Below are 21812 nucleotides of genomic sequence, written 5' to 3'. Positions count from 1 at the left end.
TTTTTTAAAAAAAGATTATTCCTTAAAAGTTATTGATCAGAAAACATTTAACAATAATGAAAGTTAGAAAGATTTTCATTAATGGTGAAGACCATGGTGGTGTATGTTGGGGGAGGGTTCTTCTCATTTTTGGTTTATATAAAAGCTATTGAATGTTTTTCCTTTCTTTTACCGTGTAGAAGACTGACAAACAACCCCTGCAGAAGCCCTCACATTGCACCATCTATGTGGCAAAGAACTATCCACCTTGGCAACATACCACCCTGTCTGTTCTACGTAAACACTTTGAGGTGATGCTCTCCGTAGACTTTTCCCCCCGATGGTGTTGTATGCTCCCTATGTTGTTTTTGTTTTTAGGATGTTCGCAATGTCTGAGAGAAGAAAGATAGGCAGCTTTGTTTCATTCCCTCTAGGCAGACAGCATCCTTTTGTTATTCTTGGTGGCTCTTAAATGGATGCGGAGGGAAAAGCTGCAGTTTTCCTCCCATTTCTGAAAAATTTATGCAAAAATACATTGGATCTAGTTGAATGTAATCAAAAGAATTGGGGGTTTTCATATATGTAGTTGAAATGATGAAATAAAAGGACAGAGTTTGCCTTTGGAATTTGTTGTAACTTGAGCAGTGGGAGTCATTCATTAAATTTATTCATTCATTATATTCATTCATTAAATTATTTCAAACCATAACCTTGTTTATTGTTTGGAAAAAAGTGAAGCTTTGTTCTTGCGTTCTTTAAATGTTGTTTGGTTTGATAATTACCTATAGAAATGTAGAGCTTGAAGACATTTTTGGCTGTGCCAGGTAATGATAAATCCACTTAAAGGGAACTCAATAACTTAGATCTAAGTTTTCCTGAAAGAAAAAAATCTATTTTTCCTCTGCATTCAAAATGTAGAAACAAAGTATGTTTATGGACTTTGGCTTTTTTGCTTAGGTTATTAAAACAGTTATTGCTAGATGCAGACCACTAAGGTGCACTTAAAAAAGAGAGACAAAATACGGATTGTGGTCAAAATGTAAAGAAGAAACATAAAGGAAAAATTCTTAGCTTTGATATTCTAGACCATTATTGGAATTTTGCCTCAACACTTTTCATAGTTAATTAAGAAATGCTAAGAAAAGCTGCTTTTACATTTGTAAAATTTGATAGAGAAGAGCAAATGTTTTTGTATTTCTTGTGAGTCTATTTTTATGGAGAACTATTTCCACCTTTGATTATATATGATAGAAATAGAAGGTGGCCTTTAGAATCTGCTTGCAGATTTTGAATTAAGGTAAATAAAAGATAAAAGCTACTTTGGTTGGCAGAAAAGTGAAACTACCTCAGTGGATTATATATTCATACCAGCAATTTCAAGGAAGCAGTGGAAGAACCCAAATATAATATGTAATATCTTAGGTATTAAAAAATGCATTACCTCTGTTCTTTTTGAAGTTGTGTTTTTACTTAGTATTCATTTGCCAAATAATTGAAAACAGTGGTATCTTTTGGCATTAGCAGCTTTCTTTTAGATTATTGTATGTTTTCATCCACAAGAATGAAAAGAATGTTCATTTATAATCACGAAGAGTGTTCTTATGTTGAATGTGGCACCATTTTGGTGACATAAGGCAAAGGAGTGTTTCCCACCCTTTTTCTTTTTTATGTGTTTCAGAGGAATACATTAACAAGTAGAATATTTTTTTCCCATGTACTTTAGTAAAAGTTAGAATTGAAAATAGATTATTTGAAATTGTGTTGTATGTTCCTTTTCATTTAGATTCATTCCCAACCCTTCCTTTTACAATAAAGGGAAAACAAGTCGCCCAAAACTTTGAAAAGACCAGTTGCTTTGTTTCTCACTCTATTGAGGGGACCATTAATATTTGTAGAAAGAAATGAATTTAGATTCATTTAAAGCACACTTGGATTGTACTCATTAGTGATATATGGACATTTATTTTTGAGTAGATAGAAATGATTCTGTTTTTAACAAGTCAATAGCTAGGGATTCTTTTCACAATTGTGGTAACAGTTTCTTCCAAGTGTCCAAAAGCAGACATTATATAAACTTGTATGATAGTTGTGTAATTTTTTATTTTAATATGACTAATGAAATGCTTTTAGAAATTTGAAAACAAGTTTTTATGAGACCATTTAGTTTCTGAACAGGAGAAATATTCAACACAAATCACTTCTTTTTCTCTTCTAAACTAAAAAGTATGTGTCGTCAATTTATAGAGAATAGCAGAGTTCCTTCTGCATTGTTCATTCAGCTTTCACTTCCCCATGATGCTAGGGCTGAACACTTTTCTGCTGTTCTCTAAGGGTTGATAGAGGCCACCATTCTATGCCTGGTCACATCTACTATTCTGCCTTATTCTTGAGACTTTTTTTTCTACATTACTCTCCCTCCTTCCTTTTTTTAGGCCAATAACAGAAAACTGCCTGACAACAAAGTCATTGCTAGTGAACTAGGCAGTATGCCAGAACTGAAGAAATATATGAAGAAAGTCATGCCATTTGTTGCCATGATTAAGGTAAGCTGTGGACCTTATGCAGCTGTGACCACATGAGCAATGATTAGACAGGACAATAGAAGGATGGAGAAAAGCCTTGGACATAGTTTCCTGCCAGAAATCTGCTAAAATAGCAGTTTTCAATCAATGGCTGTGAGAAATGATCTATCAGATTTTGGGTTTACTTATGGATTTGCTGAGTATGTGAAAAATATTATTGTGAAAGAAAAATTGGTTTAGAATTGCTGCACTGAACTATTCCCTTCATATTCTACCTTCCCTTCTTTCAAGTTTGGGAAAGAAACATAGTCTTTTGGCTTACATTAGGCTTATAGAGGCTTGCATTTCCTAGACCCTATTCCTGGAACCAGGATTCAATATTTGTATAGGTATAGCTTAACAGGGTAAACATTAGTTATAGTGGTTAGACCAGGGTGTCTCACCATAGCTCTGTTGGTATTTTGGGCTAGATAGTTCTTGTGGGGCGCTTTCTTATGCACTGTAGGATATGTAACGGCATCCCTGGCTTCTACTCATTAGAAGCCAGTAGAACTACCTTTCCCTCTAGTTATGACAATGAAAAATATCTCCAGACATTGCCAAATGTCTGCTGGGGGCAGAATCACCTTCCACTTCTTACCATTGAGAATTATTGGGTTAGACCCTTAGTTTTCTTCATATACATAGCTGATGTATTATTGGATTTCTTGACAAAAAGAAACCGAAAGAAGGCTTATATTGCTTAAGATCTCAGGCTACGGGGCCAGAAAAATCTTGGTTGAAATTCTGTGTATCGGTCACTCCTTAGTTTTGAGACCTTGGACAAATCACTTAAATTTTCTGGGCTACAGAATTTTTCATCCATAAAAGGAGGATACTATAGAACCTAACTTTTTAGGAGTGCTGTGAGGAGTAAATAAAGTAGTGTACCTAACACACTTAAGTAGCACCAGTGAAGAAGCAGGCTCAGTAAATGTTGTTTAAAAATGCAAATTAGTATCTTCCAGCCTACTAAACATATCGTGGTTATTCTTGTACTGTCCTTTAATTCTTGTATCTTCTTGGCTGCAGATGCCTGATGGAGACCAGACCTCTTAACTTCTCCAATATTATAATAGATTGGTATTCTTGGAAAAGGTTTTTAATTCTCTTAGACCAAAGTCACTATTTGATCCTCAGGGTATTTTAAGTTTCAGAAGTAATTTAGAATCCTGTGTTGACCTACACTAATCAAATTGTAATATAAGTGCTGGTATGTTCATAGTTCATTGGTTCCCCAGTGGCTAGTATCATTGGTTATAATGCCAAATCTCTGTCAACATGTGGATCCAACAAAATATTCCATTGGTGGTTGCAAAGGCAATTAATTTTGATGACATGTTTTAAGAGAATCCAGGGAAACCTATTTGAAAAGTAGTTACGTGTATATGTATAGAGAGAGAGAGTGTGTGTGTGTGTGTGTGTGTGTGTGTGTATAAAATGATATTAGATTCAAGAGTTGGCTTCTTTAGGGTCTCATTTAAATTTGAAGAACCAGCATCAGACCATTTGAGTGGTAATATATTTTAAAAATTCTATTGGTGATTTGCCAGGCAAATTAGTGGTTTTGCAAACTTTGGAAGGGATTAATAAATCTGGGAATAAGAAAATGACTTTCCAGCACTTTCATGAGAAAAAGAAATAGAACTTGCATAGTAAGCTAAAACAGTGAGTAGCAAGAATAATATCAGGTCACTTTCATTAAGTATAACATGTTCTAGGTAGTTATATCTGCATATGTACTTAGATCTCTAGGATTCTGTTTTGCGCAGCAAATATCGACTATCCAAGAAAATTAAGAATAAGAAATTATTTTTTACGTGCCATGTTTGAGTACTCATGTAGTATGAGTTTTTTTTCTTTAAACTTTGCAGAAATATCTTTGGGGATTTTTTGTTTGGATATTATTAATTCACTATTCTCTGAAACAGCTTTAAGAAGGTGGTATCTCAGAAAATTAAAATTTTGGTTTTTTTTGGGTAACTTAAAGGGATATTTTCATACATTTGGTTGATTCCCTGTAAAGTGAATTCTTTGGGCTTGCATGTTAAGTCAGTCTAAATAAACAATCATAAAACCATGTTTATTTTATAAATCTGAAAACCTTGTGCCTTCCCATCTTTTCAGTGCTGCTACAGTCTTATAATACTTTAAATGATAATTATTTGGAGCTAGTAAATTTCATTAACAAGCAAATGTAGGTAAAGGAAATCATGAGTCCAAGGCCTTTCCTTTAACTCCTGAAATCTGAAGATTTTATCAATTGAGAGAAGAATGATTACTTTGGAGGAAGTATGTTTTCCAGCATATTCTTACTGTGATTTTGTTTTTCCATACCATTTTGGCTATTAGGAAAATCTGGAGAAGATGGGGCCTCGTATTCTGGATTTGCAATTAGAATTTGATGAAAAGGCTGTGCTTATGGAGAATATAGTCTACCTGACTAATTCCCTTGAGGTAAGAGGGCCAGGGATTGTAATAACTAGTTATTACAATAACTAGTAATAATTACTATTGTAATAACTAGTTATTACAAAATCCAGCTCTTTTATTTTATAATAAACCTTTTTATAAATTTCATCTTCTGTGTTTAGTATCTTTGTTAAATATGTCAGTCAAAAATATTTTTGGAGAGAAGAAAAATGGGTGAGTATAAAAGTTGCAGGAAAAAAAGTGATATGTCATCTTATTTCATCAATTCTTAATTTACATATAATCAATTATACATTAAAAAACTGTATGTCTGGATATTCTACTGCAAATTATTTTTAAGAGACCTTATATTCAAATGCTTTCCAAGCCTCTCATGGAGTACTCTGAATTGGTGCCTTTTTTTCCCCCTCCCTTTTGATTTGCAGAATTGGATTAATTATAATCTTTGGTTCATGATATATTATGATTGTTCCATGTCTTGCCGTGTTTTTTTCCTCCCAATTTATAATAAAATGAACATCCATGAATTTTCTACCCAATCCAGGAACTAGAACAGTACCAATAGCTTTCACATATCTGTGAATTTCTCCCCATCCAATCTTTGTGCCCCAGTCACAACTTTATATATAGATTGTAAATAAGCTGGTCTCAGACAGCTTAGGTAAAAGGAAAAGTCATGTGCTCTAGAAAACTGTTAGAGCAGTCAAAAAGTGGTCCTAGTAATAATGAAGACACTCAAGTAAAAAAAATGTAGGTTTGGAATTTAAGTAAAATTGTTTTGTGAAATACGGAGATGGAAGAAAGTTGTTTCTAATTAAGTATTTTATTTTAAATGAGTTAATGAAATTAATAAACATTAAATGACATCCATTTTATGTAGATCTAAATGTTCATATATATTCATGTAGGTCAAAAAACTTGTTGGATCTTTTCGCTTGGACCATGCAGACACACCTTATGTTTAGGGTCATCTTATATTCAGACATATGCACTGTGCTATATTTCTGAGCTTTTCTTCCATTTATTTAAGTGGAAGCCTTTTATTCTCAAATGATAAATTTCTGAACTTCCATTTGTCTTAAGTGGAAGCCTCTTATGCTGATTTTCGTTTTGTTTTATATGGCAGATAGATGCCAGATTTCATTATAGAAAATAATAAATGTGACTATATAAATAACAATACTATGAGACATCTAAAATGAATGTTAAATAACTGATTACAGATTTCATTTAATATTTATATGGAAAATAATAAAATTGCACAAACCATTTCATGTTAACTGGAGAACCTAGTTTTGTTCTTGGTGAAATGAGGTGATGATTAATTGGAATCACATTAAGTGATACTAATAACTTCCATTTTTTCCCATCTGTTTAGCTAGAACACATAGAAGTCAAGTTTGCCTCCGAAGCAGAAGATAAAATCAGGGAAGACTGCTGTCCTGGGAAACCACTTAATGTTTTTAGAATAGAAGTAAGTTGAAGGAATCTTACTGAATCATTGCATTTTAAAACCAGAAGAGACCTAGAGATCATTACATCTAAACCCACATTTAAAAAATAGAACAAAATAGGGTCCAGAGAAATTAAGTGATTGGTTTGTTGTAGACCCCATAGATTGTTAGAAATGGGGATATACCTGAAATGTCCTAATTCCTTTGTCAGTGCAATACTTACTTTTTCCTCACTTTACTATTATAGGAACTATCAGATGTTATTTGTGGGTTTTAAAAATAAAAAGTATGGTTTTCAAAATCTGGTTTTTATTTAAAAATACTGGAAATGTAGGACCTGTTTAGACAGTTAAAAGGAGCTTTTAAACCTCAGATGAGTCTTGGTTTGATTGTTATTCAAGGCTGTTTTGTTTTTGGTATAAACTGGATTGATGCATCATCTTAAGTTATGCTGGAATAGCTTTTTTTAACCTCTTAGTTTTTGGCCATTATTGGTGAAGACAAAAAGGTTTTGGATATTCTGTTGTTTTTTTTTTTTTTAATTTAAGTTCTGGGATACATGTGCAGAACGTGCAGGTTTGTTACATAGGTATACACGTGCCATGGTGGATTGCTGCACCCATCTACCCATCATCTACATTAGGTATTTCTCTTAACGCTGTCCCTCCTGTTGCCCACCCCACCCCAGTAGGCCCTGGTGTGTGATGTTCTCCTCCCTATGTCCATGTGTTCTCATTGTTCAACTCCCACTTGTAAGTGAGAACATGCAGTGTTTGGTTTTCTGTTCCTGTGTTAGTTTGTGGAGAATGATGGTTTCCAGCTTTATCCATGTCCCTACAAAGGACATAAACTCATCATTTTTTATGGCTGCATAGTATTCCATGCTGTATATGTACCACATTTTCTTTATCCAGTCTATCATTGATGAGCATTTGGGTTGGTTCCAAGTCTTTGCTATTGTGGCCCGTGCTGCAATAAACATACGTGTGCATGTGTCTTTATAGTAGAATGGTTTATAATCCTTTGGGTATATACCCAATAATGGGATTGCTTGGTCAGATGGTATTTCTGGATCTAGATCCTTGAGGAAGGAGATTCTGTTTTTGGCAGCATTTGGCAAAGTCCAGGGGACTGCAATTGGGAGAGTCTATAAACTTCCCTCCTTGTCTTGATAAGCAGAGGACTTAGATATGTTTTTTTACTTTTGCCACATTTGAAAACCCAGCAAACAGAAAAGGCCTATTTTGAAAGAATAAGGAAATCGTGATCATGGATACATCCTGAATTTAGCATCATGTAAGGAATATGCTCATTGCATTAAGATGTGGTAGCTTTTAATAGTTCAGTCATTTGAGCCATGGAGATAGGTATGTGAAAATGTTCCTCATACAAATATATTTATTTCAAGCCATTTTCAAGTATTCTATTAAGAGACTGTGTATTTAAGTCTTTCACAAGACTCATTTGACTTTTTTCCACTTAAAAATAATAAACAGGGTTCTGGACTATGTAGCTTCTATAAGTACAACATAGATTTATGTTTAATCCTGACCTTGCCACTTACTAGCTGTGTGACCTTGTGCTGATTTTTAATCTTTCTGGTTCTCAGCTTCTCTTTTGTGAAAAAGGGTACAAAAGAGCTACTTCAGGGATATAGAACTAACGTCGATAAAATGCTTAGTACAATGCCTAATACATAGTAGAGATTCAGTGAATGATGGTGGTTGTGGAAGAGAAAATGTAGTTATTGTTAGTGTCCATCATTGGTGTTGATATATGTAGTTGTAGTCATCTTTACCTAGGCATTTGGTTATAAGCATGAGCTTGTACAGCTTTTCTTTCATATTTGAGTGTTCCTTAGTCATGATTTTAAAATACCAGAATTAGATCCGTCTTTCATTGGGCATTGAAAACGTAGCAGAGATTCCTCCTCCCTCAGCAGTATTCAAGTTAAACAATCATTTTCTTGTTTTCCTAGCCTGGTGTGTCCATTTCTCTAGTGAATCCCCAGCCATCCAATGGCCACTTCTCAACCAAAATTGAAATCAGGCAAGGAGATAACTGTGATTCCATAATCAGGCGTTTAATGAAAATGAACCGAGGAATTAAAGGTAAGTTGTTCCCCAAAACTATTTGTCAGTAGCTTGTAGATTTGGTGAGTTCTAAGCAGAAAGGAAAAAGAAAAGAAACCGGCTTGCTTATGGACAGCTGTGTATTATTATGGAAAAAGTATTGGGTTCAGAATCAAGAGAACTATTCTTTTTGGGACTCTCTGGCTAGGTAGCTTAGTGGCTTTGCCATGTCACTTAAGCTCAAAACTGATTTTTCGTTTACTAATGTGAGGACAATAGAGGGATTAGACAGTTTTCCATCTTTCTTTGTAGCTCTAAAATTGTAATGAGTGATTTCTGTCTCTCAGAGATATTCAGAATCAAGGAACACATACCCTTAATATTCTAAACTAACTTGTCCAGCAGGTTTGTTCCTTGAGAAGGAAGAGAAACAGAGTAAAAGTTATTGCGTGTCTTCCATGTATTAACCATTTAATCCTTTTACAATTCTATATTGTAGAGGGTATTCTTATTATTTCCCTTTTATAGATGGTGAACTGGAGCCTAAAAAGGCTAAGTAACTTGCAAAGTTTGTTTAGCTAGTAAACTCTAGATCTGGAATTCAAACAGGTCTGTTTGACTCCAAAGCTCATATTCTTTCTTCTAAACAATGTGCCTCCAGGTAAAATATGTCAGTAATCTTAACTTATTATCAAGAATAAGTCTGCATCTTTTGTGATTAGATTCAATATAATAATTTATGGCTTTTCTTTTCGTCATCCAGCCAGGTCCTAGGATGAGCAGAGTGTGAAGGGAGATAGTGTGTCTTTCTTATTTTTCTTCTGAGCTATGAAAACAAATTAATGTGATTCTCTATTTTGTATTATCTGTCTTTTTTTTTTTTGATAGCAATTAAAAGTTGGCCACTTTCCATCACTACAAAAATGTTCTAAAAAGATTTATAAATCCCTAGCAATAACCTAATTTATGGAACTATATTAGGGTAGTAACATGAATTAAAATAGGAGACAAAATAGCTCTTTGGAATTCATTCTGTCATTTATTTTGTGTTATCTTGAAGTTGTTTCCCTTCTGTGGATACTTAGTGAGACACTACTATATGTAGTGTTTGTAGAGACAACTGTGTATGTAGAGACTCCTTTGTATGTACTGGGGCTTTGGGGAGTCCAGAGAGTGCTGTTCATTAGGAGCTGGATCTAGTAAAGGAGTAGGGAACTAAGCTATTGAAGTGTATGATAATGTAAAGAGAAATTGCTGAGTGTAGTAAGAAAGGTACAGGTAAAATGTATAGCACAGAAGAACGTGAGATTATTTCCACTTGCAGCGATCAGGGACTAATTTATGGAGAAAATACTGTTTGGATGGGGCCTTGAACATTATACCCATAAAGGTAAGGGGAAAGGGTATACTAGGAGGGAGATACCAGTTGCTTTTGTTTCTCTGTGTACAGAGCATCAGCAGCAACAGTATACTAGGGTTAGGGATGTTGTTGTTTATAGACGTGTTTTTTAATTGTGGTAAAATATACCTAACATAACATTTACTATTTTAGTCATTTTTATGTGTACAGTTCAGGAGGCTTGAATACATTCACATTGTTGTGAAACCATCACCACCATCCATCTCTACAACTTCGTCATCATCCCAAATTGAAACCCTATACCCATTAAATAATAACTCCCATTCTCCATCCCTCCAGTCCCTGGTAATCACTGCTCTACTTTCTTTTTTTCTTTTAAGTTTTATTTTTGACACATAAATGTACATATCTATGAGTACAGTGTGAGGTTTGGTACATATTTACAATGTGTAATTATCAAATTAGGATAATTAAGATATCCATCACCTCAAACATTTATCATTTCTTTGTGGTGAAAACATTCAAACAGCTCCTCTTACAGCTATTTTGAAATGTACCATATATTATTATGAACTGTAGTCATCTACTGTGTAATGGAACAGTTTAACTTATTCCTCCCATTTAATTAAAACTTTGTACCTGTTGATCAAACTCCTTCCAGTCCCCTCTCTTCCATCCTTCCCAGCCTCTGATAACCATGATTCTACTCTACTTCAGTGAGATCAACTTTTTTAGATTCCACATGTGAGTGAGATCATGAGATATTTGTCATTCTGTGCCTGTCTTATTTCACTTAATATAATGTCTTCCAGCCTCATCCATGTTGTCACAAATGACAGGACTTCATTCTTTTTTATGTCTGCATAATATTTCATTGTATACCACATTTTCTCTTTTCATTCATCGGTTGATGGACACTTAGGTTGATTGCATATCTTGGCTATTGTGAATAGTGCTGCAATAAACATGGGAGTACAGATATCTCTTCAACATACTGATTCCATTTCTTCATTTCTTACTGGATAAATGTCCAGTAGTGGGATTGCTTGATCATATTGTAGTTCTATTTTTAATGCTTTGAGGAACCTCCATACTGTTTTTTATAGTGGCTATACAAATTTACATTCGCACCACACTGTTCTACTTCCTACCTCTATGTATTTGACTGTTCTCAGTACCTCATATAATTGGAATCACACAATATTTTTCCTTTTGTGTCTAGCTTATTTCACTTAGCAAAATATTTTCAAGTTTCATCATGTTGTTATATGCATTTATTATGTCCTCTCAGTGAACTAGGTACCATAGAATGATAGCTTCATCCTCAGAACTTATAGGCCACAAGAAGCAGAAAGAGCATGATAGTGGCTTTTAAAGAAAATAGATATTTGTGTGGACCCGCTGGATAGGATTGTATTTATTTACTTATTTTGAGATAGAGTCTCCCTCTGTCACCCAGGCTGGAGTGCAGTGGCACAATCTCAGCTCACTGCAACCTCCATCTCCCAGATACAAGCAATTCTCATGCCTCAGCCTCCTGAGTAGCTGAGATTATAGGCATAAGCCACCACACCTGGCTAATTTTTCTATTTTTAGTAGAGACAGGGCTTTGCCAACTTGGCCAGGCTAGTCTTGAGCTCCCTCAAGTGATCTGCCTGTCTTGGCCTCCCAAAGTGCTGGGATCACAGGCATGAGACACCGGCCCTGCCTGGATAGGATTATTATGATGTTATAGCACATAAAAGGATGTATTTCTGTATTGAAAATTGTATTATATTATGTTAAATCTACCTCTGTTTTAAATGTACTCAAATATAGCACTGACTAGGTTCTGCAGAATTGTACTGAAACGTATTTCCTATTTCTTGTCTTTTCTCATTGAGCCTTTGGCATAATTCTTATCTCCTTTGTCATACTAGCTGTGAAAAATATTATCTAAGGTGTCTTAAGTTTGATGTTAGTAGCTGTTGTAAATTTTAGAAAATAGAAACATTAGAGAGAGTTTGAAATTGCTATTCCTATAAGTATCTGCAGAAGAGATCTAACCTTGATACTTTACCAAAAGCCCTCAGGATGCCTTGATATCTAAAAGGCCTGAGTATATTGAGTATATGAGATGGAAGAGGAGTTAAATTCAGTAACATAGTTATTGGTCTGTTTGCTGCAATAGACAGCAAATTGTCCAATTAGTGCCAGTTGTATTGAGGGTAATTATGATCTGGGTCCGGGAGGAACTGAACTAAAACTATCATTTCATTCCACAAAGGCCACTGAGTAAACTATTTGATGATAATAAATTTGAATCACTCACAACCCATGCCATATATGAACTAATAACTTGGAAGTGAAGGCCTTCATTTCTCATTGTCAGTCCCTAGGGACTTACAATCACTCTCATCTTTTCTCTAAGAGCCTTAAATCTTATGTAGTTCAGACTTAAATTTCAACAGTTTCAATGATAAGAGAAGTCTGGGATAAAAGACAGTTAAACCACTAAGAAAGCTCTACGAATCTATGGACAGTAATGAACTACGTGGTGAAACATCAAAGCAAATATGTTTTGTCACTTAGAAGCCTGATTGAGTATTAAGGTTTCTTTGAACTAGTTTGATTCAGAATTGCTTGGAATAATGAGGGAGGTCTGTTTTAGAGAGAAAGAGTGTGTGTGTATGAGAGAGAGAGGCAGAGGCAGATCCGCAGTAAAAGGCCTTATGCATAAAATCTGCTGGCAGAACTTGTCACTGCATCTATAGCAAAATATTTGGTACCACTGATGTGTAAGTTGAATTGCAATAGCTGTTAAAATTAATTGTATTCTTCCCCAAAATAAGATCGTGGCTGTCATGAAGATTGTGCCTGCTCTCTTCCCATTTTAATTTTCAGGGCTTGTACTATGTCTGGGAATAGATTGTATGGTCCCTGCAGAAACTCTCCAAAGACTCTTAGACAGGGTTTGCTTTTGTGGTAGTCACAGGTAATTGTTCTATAAGCCCCTTCTCTAAACTTGCAGTCCTTCGGTCTTTGTTTCCCAAAGAGAACAGACTGCATGGATAACTTGTATTCTTGGCATAGCCACCAGCTGCATTAACGTCTTCTTTTATCTCTTATCCCTCTTATGCTAAGCTTTGTACTGTCAAGTCAACATGAGGGAGTGTAGCTCAGGTGTGTTTCGAAAGAGGTGGGAAGTAATTCAGAAAATATCTTCTATTTCTATGGATCAGGTTAAGGATAACTAGGCATGCTACACTTAGAATGAGATATAAACCCAGAATCAGCATTTGTAGTCATTTCTGGTGTTTTTCTGCCATATGAAATAAAACCATTTGATGTTGGGAAGTCTCAGAATTGCTGAAATAAATATACTTCTTTTGGGCTCAGTTGTTGGCAGGACTGTTGTATTATAAAGTTGTTCAAGGGACAGGTGCTTTTTTTGTTTTTTTGTTTTTGTCAGGCGCTATTTTTTCAGCTTGCTTAAGAGCAGATTAGGAAAATCTCAAGCAGGGTGGGTATTAAAGCTCATCCTAAAGCTTAAAATTCTGAAAGCTTAAATTTCTGTCCTTTCTCTGCCTTGTCCCCGCTCTCCTTGTCTCAACAACTTGTTAATACAAATACTTTAATCTTTTGAGCAAATGAGAAACTGGTAGTGCCATTTCTTAGAGTAGTCATTATTTATCCAAAAGTATCTCTGAGAAAAGCTACAATTCTTGCAGGTTTAGTATATTCCAGGGAGCTCAAGAAAGGGATAAGTTTTAGATTTTTTGATATTCTATACAGTGGTTAATTGAAGCATATAAAAATGATTTGAGAGACCATATAGGATAATGCTAAAAAATACAATTCTTTCTCTCTCTTAGTTTATAATTACAGGAGATGTCAGAATCTCTGACACTTTGATCTGGGTAAAAGCTGAAAGGCGATGAAGATTTGCTACATTTCAGCTTTGCTCCTGAGGTTGTTTTTTTTGTTTTTTGTTTTTTTGCCACAGAATCTTGCTCTGTCGCCAGGCTGGAGTGCAGTGGCACGATCTTGGCTCACTGCAACCTCTGCCTCCTGGGTTCAAGCGATTCCACTGCCTCAGCCTCCCGACTAGCTGGGACTACAGGCATGCACCACCATGCCCGGCTAATTTTTTGTATTTTAGTAGAGATGGGGTTTCACCACGTTGGCCAGGATGGTCTCGATCTCCTGACCTCGTGATCTGCCTGCCTCAGCCTCCCAAAGTGCTGGGATTAAAGGGATGAGCCACCATACCCGGCCACTGCTTTGTTTGTTTGTTTGTTTGTTTTTGAGGTAGAGTCTCACTTTGTTGCCCAGGCTTGCGTGCAATGGTGCGATCTTGGCTCACTGTAACCTCTGCCTTCCAGGTTCAAGCGATTTTCCTGTCTCAGCCTCCCAAGTAGCTGGGATCACAGGCGCCCATCACCAGGCCCAGCTAATTTTTTTGTGTTTTTAGTAGAGATGGCATTTCGCCATGTTGGTCAGGCTGGTCTCGAATTCCTGTCCTCAAGTGATTCACCCGCCTCAGCCTTCCAAAGTGCTAGGATTACAGGTGTGAGCCACCGCACCCAGCATGGCTTTTATTTAATAATCTGAAGAAAATATTTTTGTTTAGATATAACAACCAGCGTATTTAAAATGTGAGTTCTCAGACTGCTTCCAGGGTTTGAGTGACTGTAATTAAATGCTTATATTGATAATTTATTTTGTTGTAGACCTTTCCAAAGTGAAACTGATGAGATTTGATGATCCACTGTTGGGGCCTCGACGAGTTCCTGTCCTGGGAAAAGAGCATACCGAGAAGACCCCCATTTCTGAGCATGCTGTTTTCAATGTGGACCTCATGAGCAAGAAAATTCATCTGACTGAGAACGGGATAAGGGTGGATATTGGCGATACAATAATCTATCTGGTTCATTAAACTCATGCACATTGGAGATTTATCCTGGTTTCTTAGGAATACTACTACTCTGATTGTGTCTACTGATTGGCTATCAGAACCTTAGGCTGGACCTAAATAGATTGATTTCATTTCTAACCATCCAGTTCTGCATGTAATCATAATTCTATCAAGTCATCTTTGATTCCTGGACCTAATAAATTCTTTTTCCCCTTCTTTGGGTGTCCAAGAGAAATGGTTTTTGCCAAACTCTTTTTAAAAAACAAATTGTTGCTATTTCCTGGAAGTTTCTAGTTTTTAAGATGAACATAAAAGTGTCAGTGTGCTTCTTTTATGAGGTGTACTTTATAGTTTATACTTTTATGAAGGCTAAGGTGTACCTAACAGCTTTTTATGGTATATTCATTTATGGAGTTAGCCGTATTTTTTTTAAAAAAGAAAAATAGTAAATTAGCAGCTTTTTTTTTTAAATGAAGAGGACTTCGTGATTTAAAAGAACAAACGAGAATATTTTGACTTGACTTCAATTACTAAGTATTTTGTATAAAGAACAAATAGGTCCTGTATTTTATAAGACTTTTTAAAGCTTTAATATATTCAACTAAGAACCAATAATGGCTTCTTCAAGGCTAATATCAATATTTTATAAGCAGTGTATTTCACCTACACTAAATGTGGGCATTTTAAAAGAAGATTCCCCCCTCCCCCCCGCCACAAATCTGCATTTACTAAATTTGTCTTAAGTCCAATTGTGTTTAAAGGTCATGCTGGTTGGGTGTGGTGGCTCACACCTATAATCCCAGCACTTCGGGAGGCTGAGGTGGGCGGTCACCTGAGGTCAGGAGTTTGAGACCAGCCTGACCAACATGGTGAAACCCTGTCTCTACTAAAAATACAAAAATTAGCTTGGCATGGTGGCGGGCACCTGTAATCCCAGCTACTTGGGAGGCTGAGGCAGGAGAATCGCTTGAACCTGGGAGACCGAGGTTGCAGTGAGCTGAGACCGTGCCATTGCACTCCAGCCTAGGCAACAAGAGTGAATCTCTGTCTCAATCAATCAGTCAATCAATAAAATAGAGGTCATGCTGACTGTATTACAGATTTATTCTTTTATTCTTGATGGAATGTCTTTTAATATCTGCGCCATCTGTCTTCATATGAGGAAAAAATGTAAGGCATTGACTAACAGGAGAAACCCTTTCTAATTTTGATGAGTTTAATATGGAGAAAGAACAATTTTGATAACCCAGAGGAACCTGAATTCTAACTGAGGTTATGTAAATGGAGTTTATTGAGCTTCCTTATTTTGCTCTCCGCAATTAGGGACCACTAGGCCTAGTCATATGGTTTATCACAGATTTATTGAAGCCAGTCATAGGATGTTAGAACTGAAAATCCTTAGAAATCATCAAGTGCAAATAATCACTTATCTACTAGGGACAGGCACTATAGCATAGTGGGGTAAGAGCGCATGCTCTGAAATCAGACTAGCTAGGTTAGATTTCCAGTTCTTCTTTTTGCTACTAGGGTGCTCTTGGCCAATTACTCGGAGCTGCAGTTCTTCATCTATAAAATGGAACTAATACTGGTACCTTGTAGGCTTATTGTGAGATGTTTAGGTGAACTGATCTAGGAAAATCATAACACCATGCCTGGCAAGTAGTAAGTCTTTAGTGAATGTTACCGTTGAAGAAGAAGAAGATGATGGATATCAAGGTATATTGGCTTCAGATTACTGTAGTCTGTAATCATGTCCTTTGTATTGGTTCCTTTGGGGCAACTGATTCTTTGTTTGCATTCCTCTAGATTCTTTTGCTGTCCTCTCTGATCTGCAAAGCCTTAATTATTTCTGAAATTAAGTAATACTTTCTGTTGCCTAAACACAAACCTACTTGTGTTTAACTTAGGAAAATTAAACTATATGTGCTTGGCCAGAAAAAAAAAAAAGAGAGAGAAAGGAAAATAATATTGTGATTGTGTTCATCTTATGAACCTGTACTGTTTCGGATTAAGTGTGAGTTGAGATTCATGGATCCTTTGTTTTTTCAATATTGATTTCTGTGTGTCTCTCTTAGAATAAGCTTCTTGCTGTGCTGAATATGCTTCTCATGTGTAGAGATACAAATGTTTTGTATAAGGAGTCATCTGAGCATAAGCCCATTACTTCATCTGGTACTCAACAGAAGAAGCAGCAGTTAGTTGAAATGCTGAAGGAAAAACAGGCTACACTGGGCTTATTCTGTTATTAACAATAATATAATTGGGTGTGTAATAATAATGTTATTATATATAACTTAGTATGTTAGTGCCTTCCTAGAGGATTTTAACTCTTTTTAAGTTTTGAAATGTAATGCATATACACAAAAAGTGAGCAAAAAATATATAATATACACACAAAAAAAATGAACTCCCTTTCTCTCTCCACCTCCAAAAAAAGAATTTATTAACAAAGCAAACACCTGCACAGTCACCAAACAGTTGAAGAATGGCACAGTGCCAGCACCACAGAGGTCTGCCTTTTGCCTCCTCTGGTCACTAGAGATAAGCTTTCTGGCCCAGTATATGTCAGTTTTTATAAATGTTGCATTTGAACTTGAAAAAAATATGTATTCTGTAAATGTAAAAGTTCTGTATGTGTCCATTAGGTCAGAGTTGTGGATTGAATTGTTCAAACCTATATCCTTACTGTTTTCTCTCTTTCTGTTTTTGAGAGGTATACCAAAATCTCTCATTACAATGGAATTTACCTGTATCTTGTTATAATTCTGATGGTTTTTGTTTTATATATATATTTTGAGGCTGTTTTGTTAGGTACATGTAAATTCAGATTGTATTCCTTTTGGTAAGTTGAACTTTTTCTAGTTAGAAAGTGTTTCTTTTTTGCCCAGGCTGGAGTGCAGTGGCACGATCTTGGCTCATTGCAACCTCTGCCTCCCAGGTTCAAGTGATTCTCCTGCCTCAGCCTCCCGAGTAGCTGGGATTACAGGCGCATGCCACCATGCCCGGCTAATTTTTGTATTTTTAGTAGAGACAGGGTTTCACCATTTTGGCCAGGCTGGTCTCGAATTCCTGACCTCGTGATCCACCTGCCTTGGCCTCCCAAGGTGCTGGGATTATAGGCGTGAGCCACTGCGCCCGGCCGTTTCTCTTTATTTTTAATTAATTTATTTTTTGCCTAAAGGCCACTTTGCCTAACAATATAGTAACACCAGCTATCTTTTGGTTAACGTCCATGCAGACTATCTTTTCCATTCCTTTACTTTTAACCTTCAGTAGTTTTATTTTCTTTTAACACTTCATTTCGACAAATTTTAAGCCTACAGAAAAGTGGAAAGAATTGGCCAGTAAACATCCATGCGCTTGTCACCTAGATTTACCAATTGTTAATATTGTGTCACGTTTACTTTATCTCTCTAAGTATCTATTTTTAAAATAAACTTTTAATTTTGGAATAGTTTTGGACTTACATAAAAGTTGCATCTTTAATATGGAGAGATCCTGTACATCTTTTACCCAGTTTCTCCTGTTAACATCTTACTTAACCTTGGTTTAGTTGTTAAAACTAAGTACTTAACATGAGTACATTATGATTAACTAAATTGTATACTTTGTTTGGATTTCACCAATTTTTCTACTAATTTTTTTTACTATTATGGGATCCTATCCAGGATAACACATTGTATTTAGAAAATACTTTTAAAAAATTCAGAACCATTTGACAGTAAGTTACAGACACCATGACACTTCATCTTCCCACAGGTTATCACGCAACTCCTAAGAACTTGGACATTCTCCTATATAATCACAGTGTTGTTATTATGCCCAAGAAATTTAACATGATACAATAATATTAGGTAATAAGCTTTTCTAGTAAAACTTCCCCAATGTCTCATCAGTAATGTGTTCTTTGAAAAACCCTCAGGATTCAATCAAAGATCAAGTATTACATTTTGTGGTTATGTCTGTTAATCTCCTTTAAACTAGGGTAGTTTCTCTGTTCTTTTTTTGATCTTTCATGACAGTAACATCTTTGAAGACATCAAGCTGGTCGTTAGCATGATGCTTACAATCTGGATTTCTGTATTTTCTCATGGTTGTAATCAGATTTAAAATTCTTGGCAAGATTACTACATAGGTGATATTTCCCACTGCATCATGTCAGGATTAATATATTGTGGATTTGTTCCATTATTAGTGATGCTAAGTTTGATTAGCATCATATTTCTCAGTTGAAAAGCTACTCTTCCTTTTTGTAATTAAGTAGTCTGTGAGCTGATACTTTGAGGCTTATATGAATATCCTGCTGTTATGATCTGAATGTTCATGTCCCCCCAGAATTTATATGTTGAAACTTAATCTTGACGGTATTGGTATTAAGAGGTGGGGCCTGTAGGAGGTGATTAGGTCATGAGGGTGGCTTCCTCATGAATGGGATTAGTGCTCTTAGAAAAGAGGCTTGAGGGAGTCCTGTTGCCTTTATGCCATGTGAGGACACAGAAGGCACCAGCTATGAGGAATGGGCCCTCACCAGGAGTTGAATATGCTGGTGCCTTCCTTTTGGACTTCCTAGCCTCCAAAACTAGCAATACATTTCTGTTGTTTATAACAACAATAATAACAATAGATAACAATAGATAACAATAATTTTATCTAATACCACTGAATTCTCATCTTTTCCCCTTTACAATTGTATTTCCCTTCTCACACGGTAAGAACTCTGGTTCTCAAGAACCTCAATATATTTACTCATTTAGTCTATTAAAAATTTCAGAATTGCCAATCCAATTCTGTTAGCAATAAATAAGTACAGTATTTGGTTTTGTTTGTTTGTTTTGCAATTCTTTATGTCCTTAGAACATATCTCTCTAAGGAATATAGTCAGAGCACTATTTAAATATTTCCTGAATTCATTTTTGTATGTGGTTGCTTGCTTTTTTTTTTTTGATGACAGAGTCTCACTCTGTGGTCCAGGCTAGAGTGTAGTGATGCAATCAGAGCTCACTGCAGCCTTGATCTCCCGGGCTTAAGTGATCCTCCTGCCTCAGCTTCCCAAGTAGCTGGAACTACAGGCATGCACCACCATGCCTGGCTGGTTTTTTCTTTAATCAAGAAATGTTTCTTGGATTCTTTCTTGTACATGCTTTTAATATAGAATTAAAGCCATTCATTTCTGTTTATATTCAGTTTTATGGTTTGCTTTCTCTTTTCATCTGATTTTTGAATAAGTAAAAATACATGATTCAGCCAGATGTGGTGGCTTGTGCTTGTAATCCCAGCCCCTTGGGAGGCTGGGGTGGGAGAGTTCAAGACAACCTGGGCAATATAGTGAGACCGTGAGACCCTGTCTCTAAAAAAAAAGTTTTTTTTTTTTTTTCAAATTAGCCAGTTATAGTGGTTCATACCTGTAGTCCCAGTTACTTGGGAGGCTGAGGCAGGCGGATCATTTGAGTCTAGGAGTTCAAGACTGCAGTGAGCTGTGATCATGCCACTGCACTCCAGCCTGAGTGACAGGGTAAAACCCCATCCCTTTAAAAAAAAGTTCAAAAGTCAAAACCAAGAAAATTCTTACTCTCTGGCACCACATTCCCACTTACTCTATAGCTAACCATTGTCATTGGTTTCTGGAGTATCTTTCCTGTGTTTCTTTTTCCAAAAATAAGTGAATATTTATACTTTAGTTTCTCCTTTCTTATATAAGAAGTAGCATTATATATATATTATTTTACATCATTTATATATGTAATTTACTATATATATATAATAATTATTTTCCATCTTGCTTTTTTAGTTAACAACGTAGCCTGGGCAGTTTTCTACTTTGGTTCATAGAAATCTTTTTCTTGGCCAGTTATGGTGGCTCATGCATGTAATCCCAGTACTTTGGGAGGCTGAATGGGGAGGATCACTTGAGCCTAGGAGTTCAAGACCCACCTGGGCAAGATTGTGAAATCCTGTCTCTACGAAAAATCTAAAAATTAGCCAGGTGTGGTGGCATGGGCCTGTAATCCTAGCCTCTTGGGAGGCTGAAGCAGGAGGATCACTTGAACCTAGGAATTCGAGGCAGCAATGAGTAATGATAGTGCTACTGCACTCCAGCCTGGGTGACAAAGTGAGACCCTGTCTCTTTAAAAAGAAAAAAATCTTCCGGGTGTGGTGGCTCACGCCTGTAATCCTAGCACTTTCAGAGGCTGAGGCAGGTGGATCACGAGGTCAGGAGATCGAGACCATCCTGGCTAACACGGTGAAACCCCATCTCTACTAAAAATACAAAAGAATTAGCTGGGTGTGGTGGCGGGCGCCTGTAGTCCCAGCTGCTCGGGAGGCTGAGGCAGGAGAATAGTGTGAACCCGGGAGGCGGAGCTTGCAGTGAGCCGAGATTGCACCACTGCACTCCAGCCTGGGTGACAGAGCGAGACTCAGTCTCAAAAAAAAGAAAAAAAAAAGAAAAGAAAAAATCTTTTTTTTCTCTTCCTTTTTCTTCCCTCCTTCCTCTTTTGCCCCTCTTCTTTCCTTGCTCATGTAATACTATTGTAAAGGTGTACCTTAGTTTATTCAACCAGTCTCTATGGATGAACATATAGGTTGTTTCTAAGTTTTTAATATTTTATAGAATTTGTATAGAATGATATAGTGAGTAACCTCATGAATATGTTATTTCACTTTTGTGGAGGTATATCTTCAGAGTAAATTTGTAGAAGTGGGCTTGTGGGTCTGAGGGTAAATGAATATGTAGTTTTGTTAGCATGTATGTGGTCAAAAGCATTTTTTGCTCTGAGGCGGGCATGTAGCTGGTGTGCTGAAGGAATAGCAAGGAAGCCACATGAAGAAACAGGTCAAAGTCACTGGCTCAAGATCCTATATATTAGCAGCAGAGTTGAATTAGAGCCCTGGCCTCCATCTTCATTGCACTTAGATAACAAAGAATTCGTGCATGGAAAACAGCAATGTATTTGACCAGGGCCAGTGTTACCAGGGCCATTAGGAGGTCAGAGAAAGGAGAAGTTTATATGGACCCCAGTCAGGTAGAAAATACTTCACCCCAAAATTTACAGCATC

The 21812-nt window shown here is 36.3% G+C and overlaps 1 protein-coding gene across 3 annotated transcripts in view; it reads left to right on the top strand.

Annotated features, from left to right (window-relative positions):
* Positions 1-14972, top strand: part of LARS1 (leucyl-tRNA synthetase 1) — a 66775-nt gene extending 51803 nt beyond the window's left edge. For all 3 annotated transcript variants that reach the window (XM_054489510.1, XM_054489511.1, XM_063665248.1), the window contains 6 exons: positions 180-290; positions 2412-2522; positions 4893-4997; positions 6352-6447; positions 8406-8538; positions 14572-14972. In XM_054489510.1, coding sequence (XP_054345485.1) covers positions 180-290; positions 2412-2522; positions 4893-4997; positions 6352-6447; positions 8406-8538; positions 14572-14777 — 762 coding nt within the window. In that variant the 3' untranslated portion in view covers positions 14778-14972. The remainder of the gene's footprint in view (positions 1-179; positions 291-2411; positions 2523-4892; positions 4998-6351; positions 6448-8405; positions 8539-14571) is intronic.
* Positions 14973-21812: the final 6840 nt, after the last annotated feature.

The sequence above is a fragment of the Pongo pygmaeus genome, chromosome 4 (genome assembly GCF_028885625.2).
Source record: "Pongo pygmaeus isolate AG05252 chromosome 4, NHGRI_mPonPyg2-v2.0_pri, whole genome shotgun sequence".
NCBI classification, from domain to species: domain Eukaryota; kingdom Metazoa; phylum Chordata; class Mammalia; order Primates; family Hominidae; genus Pongo; species Pongo pygmaeus.
This window is presented reverse-complemented; position numbering and strand designations above follow the sequence as displayed.